The sequence below is a fragment of the Armigeres subalbatus genome, chromosome 2, assembly GCF_024139115.2.
Source record: "Armigeres subalbatus isolate Guangzhou_Male chromosome 2, GZ_Asu_2, whole genome shotgun sequence".
NCBI lineage: Eukaryota > Metazoa > Arthropoda > Insecta > Diptera > Culicidae > Armigeres > Armigeres subalbatus.
In genome coordinates, this window is record NC_085140.1 from 52,943,491 (window position 1) to 52,956,493 (window position 13,003).

Here is a 13,003-nt window from a genome sequence, read left to right on the forward strand (position 1 = left end):
GTCTTTCCCCCTAGTCTATATAGTGCGTTGCTCATTTTTCGAGCTAAATCTGAAAGTTCGTGGCATACTTTATTCAAATAACAAAAGAGACTTACATGGGGCTAATTTTCTCTTCTTATTGGCCGTACATCCTCCTTTGGGACATTACCGTTCAGGTTTCTAAGCCAAATTTACATTTTTGCTTTCGTATTTTATTAGGCCAACACAATGATTCCTAATAATCCGAAAATTTCTTGACTGAGAATCGAATTCAGCCACCTTCAACACAGTCTCACTTTGTAGCTGCGTCTTACTGCAGAACTAGGGAAGACCCCTACAAGGGGGGAATAAGCTGTTGCTATAGAAATTTTCTTCGAAAACAATAATTCAAGCAATAGAATATTTAATACATAAACATAATCGGGAAAAGCCACACGATCAACCATTCAAAAATGGGAAAATAGCAGAATATTTGAACAAAATGAAAAAAAAAACTTGGTCCTATCTGAGTATTTTTTGCAGGTTAGCAACGACTGAAGCAAGCTACGTTTCGACAAACAAGTGAGCGGGTGGCGCCGCCATTTGTTTTCCAAAGCGTCGAGGAGGAATAACGGGAACATTACTCCCAGGAGCTCTCCACTTCAGCAATGCGTAAGTAAGTGGCTCTGTATCTCACTGATGAGACTGAAATTTTGCAGCTATTACGTTATGTTGCTACTTATGCAACGTACACACCAGTCAAGCAGTTTGACGAACATTGACTCCACCCCCAAGAAAACGCTTCGGTTGCTGCTTTGTTGGAACGTGTGTGAAGTTGTTCGAACAACCATTTGACAGTTGGCGGCTCGGTTGGATAAAATTAAAACGGTTTGATTTTGGTTTGAGTTGTCAGGGTGGAGTCAAGGTTCGCCGAACATGTTTGAGCATTTGTAGTGAAGTTGCACAAACCCCCATATATTTGTTGATTGTTGGTGCTCAAGTTGGCGCTTCGGTCGTTCGTGTGTGATATTGTTGGTCGAATAAATTGATTGTTCGTGCCGCTGTTGGTAAAACTTGATGGATGTTGGAATAAACGAGAGGTGGAGTCAATGTTGGTCAAACTGCTTGACCGTGTGTACGTTCCATTACGTATGTACAATCGATTTATACACTCCAACCTAATTACTAATATACTTTTCAAGTTCACATTATTTTATTTGTTTGAGATAGAAAATTAAAACATTCTACATTGTATAAAAATCAAGTTTTTGAATGAGATTCTTGAATCATTGAAAATAATTTAAGTTACTAAGCACTGAGTTTGAAAATCTGAGATATTTCTACGAATTGTTTTTGCATTGGTATTGACAATATAGCTAGCATTTAAGAATGACCAATTCCGTTGGATAAAAGTACTGCTGAACGTTCCAAAACTAAACTAAAATTTTACCAACAATACTTAAAATCTGGTTGGTTTTTGTGTTTCAATTATGCACATTTCACAGCTTTTATCGACAGCTTTTGCAGCCGGTTTTTAACCATTTGCATTGAATATCTTTTCACACTTATTGTCACAGTGATGCTACATATTCATCCCACCCGGCCCGACCACCAATTTAACTACCCTTCTTTCTCAAACAATAGCAATACTTTCTCAGGTAATCCACGTGCATACACTCGCTCTGACTAGCATACTCATTCAGCCGGCTGATCGATCCGGTAACCTCGAACGGCGATTTCGTCTGGTCGCGGATCGTATAATGTCGCACCGTTGTTTCAAATTTACCCGATCCGGGTTTCCCGTCGAAGATCAACAAATAATCGGTGTGCGGTTCAACCGCGTCCGGGTACCGAGCCACCTTGGCCAGCGAGATCGATTTCAGCTGAATCTTGGCACAAATTTTCTTCGTTAGATTTCTCTGATTATCATCCAGGTCACGGTTGATCTCGTTGATCACGAAGCCGAGCACCTCGTGAACGATTTTAGAGCTTTTGTCGATCTTTTCGAAGTTCGAACATGTGCACCAGTGCGGTGCGATGGACGTTTCTTCACAGGAACGGTTCCAGGGCATTTCTTGGAATATGCTCTGGCAGTTGGGACAACTTAACGGCGGAGGGAGGTTATCGATTCGTTCCGAGAGCTCAAGGACGTGCTTCAGGGTTGCGTGGAGATCATAGGGGTTTGTCAGTCGGTTTCGATTGATTTTCAATGCTTGGACCGCTTCCGGATGTTGTTCTTTGAACCATTCCGGTAACCACAGGAACATGAAAGGAAGTCGCTCTTCGAGCCACCCGGTCAGCAGAGAACGAACTGCCCCAAAGCGCAATCCATGATCGCTAAAGAATACCACCATACTACTATTTAAGATACCTCGATCGTCCAGCTGCTGCAGATAGTATTTGATTCGTTGATCCATAGACGATGGATCACTGATGTCGTTGTGGCTAAACGTATTGGTCCAAAAGAGTCCGAAACTGGGTTCGTCCCTGTAGAATGTGGCAAAATCTAAAGCATACCTATAGATGAAGTCTGCGTAGTTCTCGTACCCCAGACACATAGTAAGAGAGCTTTTGAATTTCTTTACAAGATTCTTCTCCGCTGCCAGCGCCATGGGTCTCAGATAGTAGTCAGTGGGAGGCTTGACAAAACCGTATTTGTGGTAGTTGAATGTGTTGATACTGGCTTCGTCTTCAGCGTAGGCTGTTACATACCCACTGTTGGTGAACATGTCCCACACAAACGGGCATGTTTCCAGCTGACCTACCTTGCGGGGATTGCACGTATTGTAGGCCAAGGTGCTGTTGTAGCCTGTTAGGATCGCCATCAGATTTGGGAACGTATTGTCGTCGATCTATGAGTAAAATTATTAGTTAGTAAACAGCTTTGGACATTATGCAATGTCACTTACTTTGTTGTATCCTTTCAGCTCGAACCATCCGGTGTCGTACAGATGTTGTGCGGTATGGGGCATTGCTCGGATGAGATTTAGCCGCGAGATGCTATCGATTCCAATCATCAGCACACTGAGCGGTCGTTGTTTGTAGCTATCCCGGTATCGGTCTAACCGTTCCCGTACGGCTGGTTTGGCCCGGATGAACGCATGGACGTTCGTGTATACCGATTTACGGGTTTTACTATTGTCCGACACGCTACCTTTGCAACGGACCATCACCCCATTGGTCACGTTCGGGGGCAGTAGGGTATCGGTGGAGAAATATTTACACTCACTTAAACTGTATTTGATGAAAAAATATGTAATCGATTAAAAGTAGTGGTAATTTTTGTTCGTTTCTATTTAATGATCAGGTTTGTTTGTAATAGCCAAATTTTTAACATTTTGACCGTCGTCGACGCGTCGTCCACAATCTTGATTATCTGAGCTGTTTTTTTAAGGAAAAGATGTTTGCAGAATTGGGCCCTCCTTAGCCGTGCGGTAAGATGCTTGGCTACAAAGCAAGACCATGCTGAGGGTGGCTGGGTTCGATTCCCGGTGCCGGTCTAGGCAATTTTCGGATTGGAAATTGTCTCGACTTCCCTGGGCATAAAAGTATCATCGTGTTAGCCTCATGATATACGAATGCAAAAATGGTAACTTGGCTTAGAAACCTCGCAGTTAATAACTGTGGAAGTGCTTAATGAACACTAAGCTGCGAGGCGGCTCTGTCCCAGTGAGGAATGTAATGCCAACGAAGAAGAAGAAGAAGAAGATGTTTGCAGAATATTCTTTCATGATATTGTTTTACAAATCTTGTTGCAGAAGAACGGTTCGTTTCATAAATAAATACTTGAAGACGAAACAACGGGAGTGAGAGCATGCAAGGTTAGAAGTTTTGTGCTTTTTGGTGTATCAATTGGCTTAACAGCAACACACAAAAATTCTTCTGAAGTTTTCGATCATCTTAATCATCTGACATTAGTTATTTCTTTCGATCCAAAATATAACATTTAAATATTAGAGAGATCAGCAAGGATCTGGGAAAACGATTCTAGTTTACAGGAGGACTTGCTAAGATAAATTTTCGACCATTTCAAAAACGATTTAATTTATTGCGTTCAAATCTTCTTCTTATTGGCATTACATCCCCACACTGGGACAGAGCCGCCTCACAGCTTAGTGTTCATTAAGCACTTCCACAGTTATTAACTGCGAGGGCTCTAAGCCAAGTTACCATTTTGTATTTGTATATCATGAGGCAGTGGTAGCCACGGGGGTGGTTTTGGAGATAAAACCCACCCAGGGATAAAATTTTGAGAAGAAATTTTTTTCGAAAACAAAATGTTCAGAAAATCCCCAGATAAATTTTCTGGCTACGCCACTGTCATGAGGCTAACACGATGATACTTTTATGCCACAATTTCCAATCCGAGAATTGTGTAGACCGGCACCGGGAATCGAACCCAGCCACTCTCAGCATGGCCTTGCTTTATAGACGCGCGGCTTACCGCATGGCTAAGCTGCCGCTAACCGCAAGTCGAACACATCTGTATATGGAGGCCCATATACAGATGTGCTCGACTTGCGGTTAGCGGCAGTAAGGAGGGCTCCATTGTGTTCAAATATTGGAATGCAATTGAAGGCCTCTCCGTCCTCGGATTCCTTATACGTGATTCTCTCCGCTCAGCCTTACCCTTTTAGGCCCAAATTTTTCTACGCGGTATTATCCAGTAAATTTGATATGATCCATTTGATTTCGTGTTTAATACATGGAGAATTGACCAAACAAGTTGAAAAATATTTTTTTGGGATATTCTGGGTCACCCAAATCGCCCTTGAGTCCAGAACTTATTAATTAATTATATTCATAATATATTCGTGAAGATCAGGAGACACGATAAGATGGTTTTCGGATATCTTGGGTCATCCAAACCATCCTTGAGCTTAGAACTTACGATCTACCGCCACGACACTAGCTTTTTTCGTCATTCCAAGCTTGGATATGTATTCAACAAGATCATTTTAAACATATTTGTGAAGATCAACCGACATGGTAAGTACCGAAAAAAAAATCTTGCAGTTGTAGATGCTAAGTCCAGAACTCATGGACAGTTTGGATGACCTAGAGTACACCAAAACTTTTGAGCACCAATAAAAGATTTTCTTGCAGCTGTAGATCTTAAGTCCCGATATCAAGGACAGTTTGGATAACGTAGAATATCACAAAACGATCTTACGATAATGCTAAGCCTCTCGAAAGATGTAATGGATAAAATTGAGTGCATATCGAAGCTTCGAGTACCAAAAAAAAAAGCTTCACAGTATCTGTAGCCCCAAATAGTATATCTCAAGTCCCAAACTTAAGAATAGTTTGGATAACCCAGAATTTCCCAGATCTACCTTGCGGTATGTTTCTCACCTTCTATAAAATGTAATGGATGAGGTTAAATACTCAAATAAACTTTGAGTAACGAAAAACAGCGTTTTTGCCGCTTTAGATTTCAAGTCCTGATCTCAAGGACAGTTTGGATGGCTAGCAGAGATGTGTACTAGCAGACCCGTTTTGCCTAAGATTGCTTTATTCTCTGATTAATTCTCGGGTTATGAAGAAATTGATGTTTCATTTGTATGGGAGCCCCCTTTCCAACGCGGGGAGGGGTCTCGAACCATCTTAAGAACCTTCTCCGGCCTCAAAAACCTATGCATACAAATGTTCACGCCAATCGGTTTAGTAGTTGCGGAGTCTATAAGGTTCAGACAGACAGAAATTCATTTTTATGTATATAGATTGCATTAGCTTTGCAGATACGTTTGAATAAAAATCTTATTTTGAAACAGTACAATCCGCTACCAATATACAGTCGACTCTCTACATCTCGAAATCTTTTCATATATGTCGATGATTTTCTCGGTCCCATTAATCTACATACATTTTTGATTTCTACATCTCGATAACCTTCATATCTAGACATTTCTCGCTTAACTTTTCAAAAGGACCTAAGTAACATTTTTTCATGAATTAATTTGAATAGCGCAATCGAAAGCTTTCATGTTGTTCTGTTGATTGCGCTATTCGAATTAATTCATGAAAAAAATGTTACTTAGGTCCTTTTGAAAAGTTAAGCGAGATTTCTTTATCTCGATGTGTTCTGGTCATTTTTAGTTCAGGATTCGCTCTCGCTATGTCGCTTAAGTCAAATTTCTAGGCTACTAGACTAGTTTTGAACAATAACAAACACAACGAGTACAAGAAATTACATTTGTTTTGTTGTAGTTTTTTGTAGCAACGAGCCTTTTTCGATCTAGTACCCATTACAATTTTCCTTTCATTCCTCTATCTCTTCTTATCTCGATGGTCTCTTCAATGTCGAGATGTGGAGAGGCGACTGAACCTAATATTTTGTTTTTAATAACTTCACCGTGTGACGGGGTCCCGTGGCTTAATCGGCTACACGTCCGCTTTATAAGCGGATGGTCATGGGTTCGATTCCCAGCCCCCCCATCAACCTCTCGTCAATCGCCAGAAGTGCAGCAGCAGTACGGCGTAATGGGGAACGCGTCTGACCAACACAGCTACCTGACGGCGACTGACAAACTGACCCTCTTTTCGGAGACATACCTCCAACGGACTCGATACATGGCAAACGGAACAAAGCATCTACATGGACGAACGAACGGACGATGATATGGACAATAGGTAATCTAAAAATAGATTCTGTGTGGATTCTAAGCGACGAGAATACCACAGTAGATCTCGGCACAGTAGCGGTCGTCGAACACAGAGTGCCTACTAAATAAATAAAGGAATAAAAAAAACTTCACCGTGTTGCTGTAAGGCCTTGATCGCCCAAGCCTGATATTTTTCCAATAGAGAAATTAGTTTCCAGCAATTTGTTCACTTTTATCCATCCATCCCCGTTGGCCTGAAAGGGTTTTAAAAAACTATGTCTATCCCATCAAATACAAAGCAATGGAAGAGAATTTTATTTGTTTTGCCTTTCTCGTATACTAAGCATACGGAAAGGCTATAGGACCGCTCCGAAACCGAAGTTTATACAGAAGGCTCGGAGACCCATAGTGTTATATACCAATCAACTCAGTTCGACGGATTGATGTGATGTCTGTATATGTGTGTGTGAATGTGTAAAAAAAATGTGAGACAATCTTTTTTGTACTGAGCATTATCTGATTTTCTCGCAACAAGTTGCATTCGACGCAGATTGTGGCCTAGTTAGACCTGATCGGATATTGCGTTCCAGAGTTATTAACAAACCATGTTTTTTGCCAAGGGTCCCTCCTCTGGAAACAAAATCCATACACATAAAAATGAATTTCTGTCTGTCTGACCCTGTGACCCTTATAGACTCGGAAACTACCAAACCGATCTGCGTGAAAATTTGTATGCAGAGGTTTTTGGGGCCGGGGAAGATTCTAAAGATGGTTCGAGACCCTCCCACCTTTGGAAAGGGGGCTCCATGTAAATGAAACAGACATTTGTGCTTTTCTCGAGAACTAATCAGAGAGTAAAACAATTTTAGGCGAAACGAAGTTCGTCGGGTCTGCTAGTTTAAAATAAAAACCCAGATTAATCCACCTAGCGTTGGTGGTGCCTTTCTCGCATTTAGTTAAGACACCAACCTTATATGGGGTTTATATGGTCCGATGTACCATTTTCTTCATAACTTTTAAACGCAATTACCGATCGTTATAAAATTCAATAGTGATCAACAAGGCTTTGTCCCCTGTCGAATGAAACTTGTTGCGAGAAAATCGGTTAAGGATTTCTATTCGAAAAGTTGTCTAATGTTTTTTATAGCTTTTGTGCACACACATACACACACACATACACTATGGTGGCTCAAATTAGTATGGGAAAAACTTTGTTCATTTTTTTTATGGGCCGCCCTCTTATTCGGTTCTATTTGATGCCCTGATGCTCTGGACAAAATTTCAGCCAAATCGGTCAACGTTTGGGCGGTGCTAAATTTGTTGGAAGTTTATATGCAAAAATGTATGCAGAAACATCCAAAAACAGTGAATTGCAGTTGGACGGTACAACTTACGATGAAGAACTGTGATATTCATTCAGATCATGGAGAATTTAATACAGAATGGTATGCTGAAAACCGCGAGAAGATTAGAGTTTGCCCGGCTAAGTTATTAGCATTTCTGTGAAGTGGGGTTTGAGCAAATTTCGTTTCTTTTACCTTTGAAAAGAAATAAATTCACCCCTACAACACTCCAGTAAAATGCTAATATCTTTGCCTAATAAACTCTAATCTTCTCGCGGTTTTCAGCATAACATTCTGTATTTTATTTTACAAGAACTGAATGAGTATTATGGTTCTTGATCGTAAATTGTGCCGTCCAACTGCAAATCACTGTTTTGGGATGTTTCTGCATACATTTTTCCATATAAACTTCCAACGAGTTTAGCACCGCCCAAACGTTGACCGATTTGGCTGAAATTTTGTCCAGAGCATCAGGGCATCAAATAGAACCGAATAAGAGGGCGGCCCATCAACAAATTTGAAAAAGTGTTTTTTGAGCCACCCTAACATACACACATACATACACACGGACAGACAGACATGTGCTCAGCTCGTCGAGCTGAGTCGATTGGTATATAATACTATGGATCTCAGAGGCTTCTATAAAAAGTTCGTTTTCGGAGTGAAATGATAGCCTTTCGGTACAACTTAGTTGTACGAGAAAGGCAAAAATGTTTTTTTTCGGAAATTGGTGCAATGCATTGAAATGAATGCTACTAAATGAGAAATGATGGAAATAATGCAATCTATTTCCCTAAAGTGCAAATATAACGTGATGCCTTTCACCATCGCTAGGTGGACTCATTTTTTATTTTTTTCATTTTTGTGGTTGGGGGGGAGGGTGTGGCGCACGCATTTCAGCAAGAAGAAGAAGCTTGAGAAACTGCATATATCCATGTTACACAACTTCGAAAAAAACAATAAAAACTGTTTTTGAACAAATTGGCACCGATACTTTCGATCTTTTCCATACATATCAATAGTTTTTGGCAAAACTCAACTTCTTCTTCTCAAAACTCAACATCCTAGGGTATTTCCAGTGCAAAACTCTAAGCTCGCCAAAGTGCGTGCACACAGGCCCCCCCTCTTAAATTGTGGAAAGATTGAATGGGTACTGAAATGAATTCCCTTAAACATGTGCACTTTACGATCCCATTATACTCAGAAATAGGTGGTTGAAATTCAAAAGATTCCCAACAACTTATTAGGGTATACAGGATCCAGCTCCCCTCCCCAGGAAGCTCCCCTGAGAAGTTCTAAATTCCTCCGGAAAGTTATCAATAAATTCCTCTGAAAATAATTCGAAAATCCATCTCATGTAATTGTTATTCCTCCTTATCTAGAAATCCTTTACTAATTTTTTTCTTAGGAAATTCATGAGGAAATTCCTTGAAGATTTCTTTTCTTCACTCCAAGTTTTACTTCTAGACATTTCTTCGGCTATTCTTCCAGAAAAATCTTTGGCATTTCCTTCAGGAATGCATTCGAGGTTTCCTTCAAGAATACATACGGAATATCTTCTCAAAATTCCACCAGAAGTGCCTTCAGAAATTTATGACGGAAATCCTCCGATTTTGCTCCATAATTTCACTTGTAAATCTATAAAAAATTTCTTCGGAAATTCTTCTAGGAACCTCTCCGGGCATTCCTCCAGGAACTCTTCCTTTAATTCCTCCGGGATAACTTCCAGGAAATACCTCCATAAATTCAATAGCGAAATCCTCTAGGATTTCATTCTTGAATCCTTTTTGCAATTACTTCAGAATATCCTTCAAGAATTCCTCTAGAAATTTCTTTAGGAATTTCTCCAGGAATTCTTTCCGGACTTCACTCGGAATTTACTCCAGAATTTCATTCGGAAATTAATTTGAGAGTTCTTCCAGAATATCTTCCAAGAGTTCTTCCAGAAGTTTCTTCAGAACAAACCCACGAGAATTCATCCTGTAATTTCTTCAACAATTCATCTGTGAATTTCTGCATTGATTCCTCCTGGTATTTTTCCGGGAATTCATTCAGATATTTCTCCGGAAATTCCTCTAGAAATTTCTCTAAAAAAAATTACAGGACTTCTTTTTGGGAATTACTCCGTAAATGCTTGTGGGAGTTCCTCGGGGAGCTCCTCCAAGAGTTTTTCCAAGAAATCCTGCTGGAATCTCTTCAAGAACTTCACAAGGAATTTTAAAAAGACAGAAACACCGTCTTCGACCAAAGGTCGTACAGACTGAACACTTAACACATAGACAACAGACAGGACACATAACACCCAGTGGACCGGAGGAAAATTTTTCGATAACGAATTCTAGGAATTTCACGGAAAATAGAAATTCGGAAGTTCCTTTAGAAATTCAACTCCGGGTATTCCACCGGCTGTTCTTCTGAAAATTCATCCGGGAGCTCCACTAGTAGTTCCTCTGGGAACTGCCGGTGGATTTCCTGGAAGAATTCCCGGAGGAATTTTTGGAAAAACTGCGAGAGGATCTCCCAGCAGAAATCCTAAATTTTCCACCGGAATTATTTCAAGATTTCTTTGGGAATTATTCTAGAAATTTCTCCGAAAATTCCATTGTTGATTTTATTCTCGGTATAATTTCTGTATAAATATTCGGTGGAATTTTTAAAGAAATTCTTTGAAATGTTCACAAGAAATTATTCGAAACTTTCAAGGACAATTTTATGGAATTTACACAAGAAGTTCGAAGATTTTTCGCGAAATTCCCAGGTAAGTCTGCGGAATTTCCAAGGAATATCTCTTAGGAATTCCACGGTGCAATTTTTCAGATTTTTTTTGAGAAACAGCACGAAATTCCCTGCAGAACCTATAAAGGAGGATCTTGGAGTAAATAATGGTGGAGTTTTCGGATCAATTCCCGGAGAATTTTATGGTGGAATAGCCGAAGACATTTCTTCGGAGTTGCTGGAGGCATTCCTAAAGAATCCATGATATAATTCCGGATAGAATTCCTGGAGCAATTGTCGAAGGAATTCCTGGAGAAAGATTGCATTCAGATGTATGATTCTAGTTTTTTAAAACTCATGGAAGAATACAGGATTTTTATAATAATTGTTATAGCCGATTTGATATTCTTTCTGAATACTAAGTTCGTTAATAATTTTCTCAATTTATTTAATAATATCTGATGAGCAATAAATCATGCATTTTAAAAGCCATTGTTGTTTTAATCATTATTGTTGTTAAATAAACGCACAACGCGAAAGTTGCATTGTTAGCGTGAATGCGTCTCGTTGCGTTTTAGTACAAAACGCTGACTTCAACGCCCAGCGCGACGCGCTATTGTGATCCAGCCTTTACTGTTGGTAGTGGATTTGGTTTCAAAGTTTTTGGAACTTAGAAGGAAATAGTGCCAAGTAGCGGGCTTGGTAGTCACATGGCTACTGCTTCTGCCTTATACGCAGGAGGTCGTGGGTTCAATCCCAGGTCCGTTCCATTCTCCTACTTTGTATCTTTTTCTATATTTCTCATGTTCTAGCAATCGCTAGAACTGTAAATGGACTTCCATACCGTTTCCATTTCTATTCATATACCTTCAACTTGAGTATTCTAGCAATAATCTGCTAGAATTGGAAATGAACTATAAAACTCTTTTCCCTACATCCAATTAGAAATTCCATCGGTTACTTTCTCCTATCTATCACATTGGCAGCTCGTTGACCAAGACGAACCCCTCTGCCTCTCGAACCTAACCCAAAAATTCCAATAAATTCCGCATGAACTCGTGGCAAGTGCAGAGGTATATTCGGCTTGCAGTGCGCGAGTGATTGCATCATCATTTCCTCCCCCTTCCCTACATTGACTTGCATTCTGACGTGGCAGGCGCTGGTATGATCTAACAAATGAGATCACCAGTACTTGCACATTGAAGAAGTGTGATAGTCCCATGCAAACATCTGTTGGTTCTCTGTGCAAGAACAGCTGATCTGGTCATAATGGAGTAGCAACTACGAGCAGTCAATCAAGCTCAAGCTCAAGCTCAAGCTGCATCTCTGCGGCAAACACAATGCAGTGGGCCTGGCCGCTTTGACGTTTATGGCATACCACTGGTATGCTGTAAGCCCAATATTGACGAAAAAACTATTGGGCGTCATCTAACTCAATGATTTTCCAGGATACTGGCTGCGTGTGTGTTCGATTAGATTAGATTAGATTAGATTCTACCTCGGAAAATTTTTGAAAATTCTATGCATCGTAGCAATCTACTCCCAGGAAATTGTATGATCTTCAATTGCTCTTTTGGGGAATTTAGTTTAAGTCGTTTTTGACTTTCAAGTTTTGGATAAATCCTTTCTAGTTTCTACAAAACTTTTTCTCGTGGACTTTTAATATATCAAACTAATAATACGTTAAACTGTCTAGTACTTTATGATTTTTTGTACACCTGGATATCAGATCTACCACACAGTATTGAAACTAAAACAATTACCTAGACGATGTCTTCTCCCGAGAATCATGGGTAGGACAATGCCTTGTCTGTCCCACCCAGGAAAATTCGTGCGTAGGACATGTCCTACTTGTCCTACCCACTCCCGGCGCCACTGCGTGCACATAGTTTCTCAAACAAACGAAGAAAAATCATACAACCTTGAACAAAACATTTTTTTTCGTATTTTTGCCAGAATACGTATTTTCGGACGAGAATTTAGAATAGTAATAGGCCTAATTAATAATAAAAATCCTTTTTTTTGTCAAAAATGTTACATATGCAGTTTCTCAAACAAACGGTTCAAATGATGAAAGCACTTGAGGGTTCCCGTGTTATCATGGCTGGTAGTTGGCATCTACCGTGCACACTCGTGCACACGTATACGTGTGAATTACTTTATTTGATGCTGTGTACCATGCGTGGACACGCGTGCGCGCAGCTTAAAAACCGCTACATGGACATCGGCCATGATGGCCTTCGTTAGTGAAGACCTTCTTGGTCGGTCGATTGAGGAGCTTGGAAAGATAGAACTTCTTTTTATAAATGAATCTCGTTCATGCGCTGCTGTCCTCGGGAGTAATTTGGTTCACATATTCCATCCATATTTTCCTTATTTTGG

General features: G+C 40.1%; 1 protein-coding gene across 4 annotated transcripts in view; it reads right to left on the reverse strand.

The window, feature by feature from the left end:
• Nucleotides 1-923: 923 nt before the first annotated feature.
• LOC134208663 (uncharacterized) overlaps nt 924-13,003 on the reverse strand; it is a 49,231-nt gene continuing 37,151 nt past the window's right edge. For 3 of the 4 annotated variants that reach the window (XM_062684433.1, XM_062684431.1, XM_062684430.1), the window contains exons 4-5: nt 2,868-3,192; nt 924-2,810 (exon numbers count right to left, since the gene is read on the reverse strand). In XM_062684433.1, coding sequence (XP_062540417.1) covers nt 1,575-2,810; nt 2,868-3,192 — 1,561 coding nt within the window. In that variant the 3' untranslated portion in view covers nt 924-1,574. The remainder of the gene's footprint in view (nt 2,811-2,867; nt 3,193-13,003) is intronic. The other variant, XM_062684432.1, reaches the window with a different exon arrangement.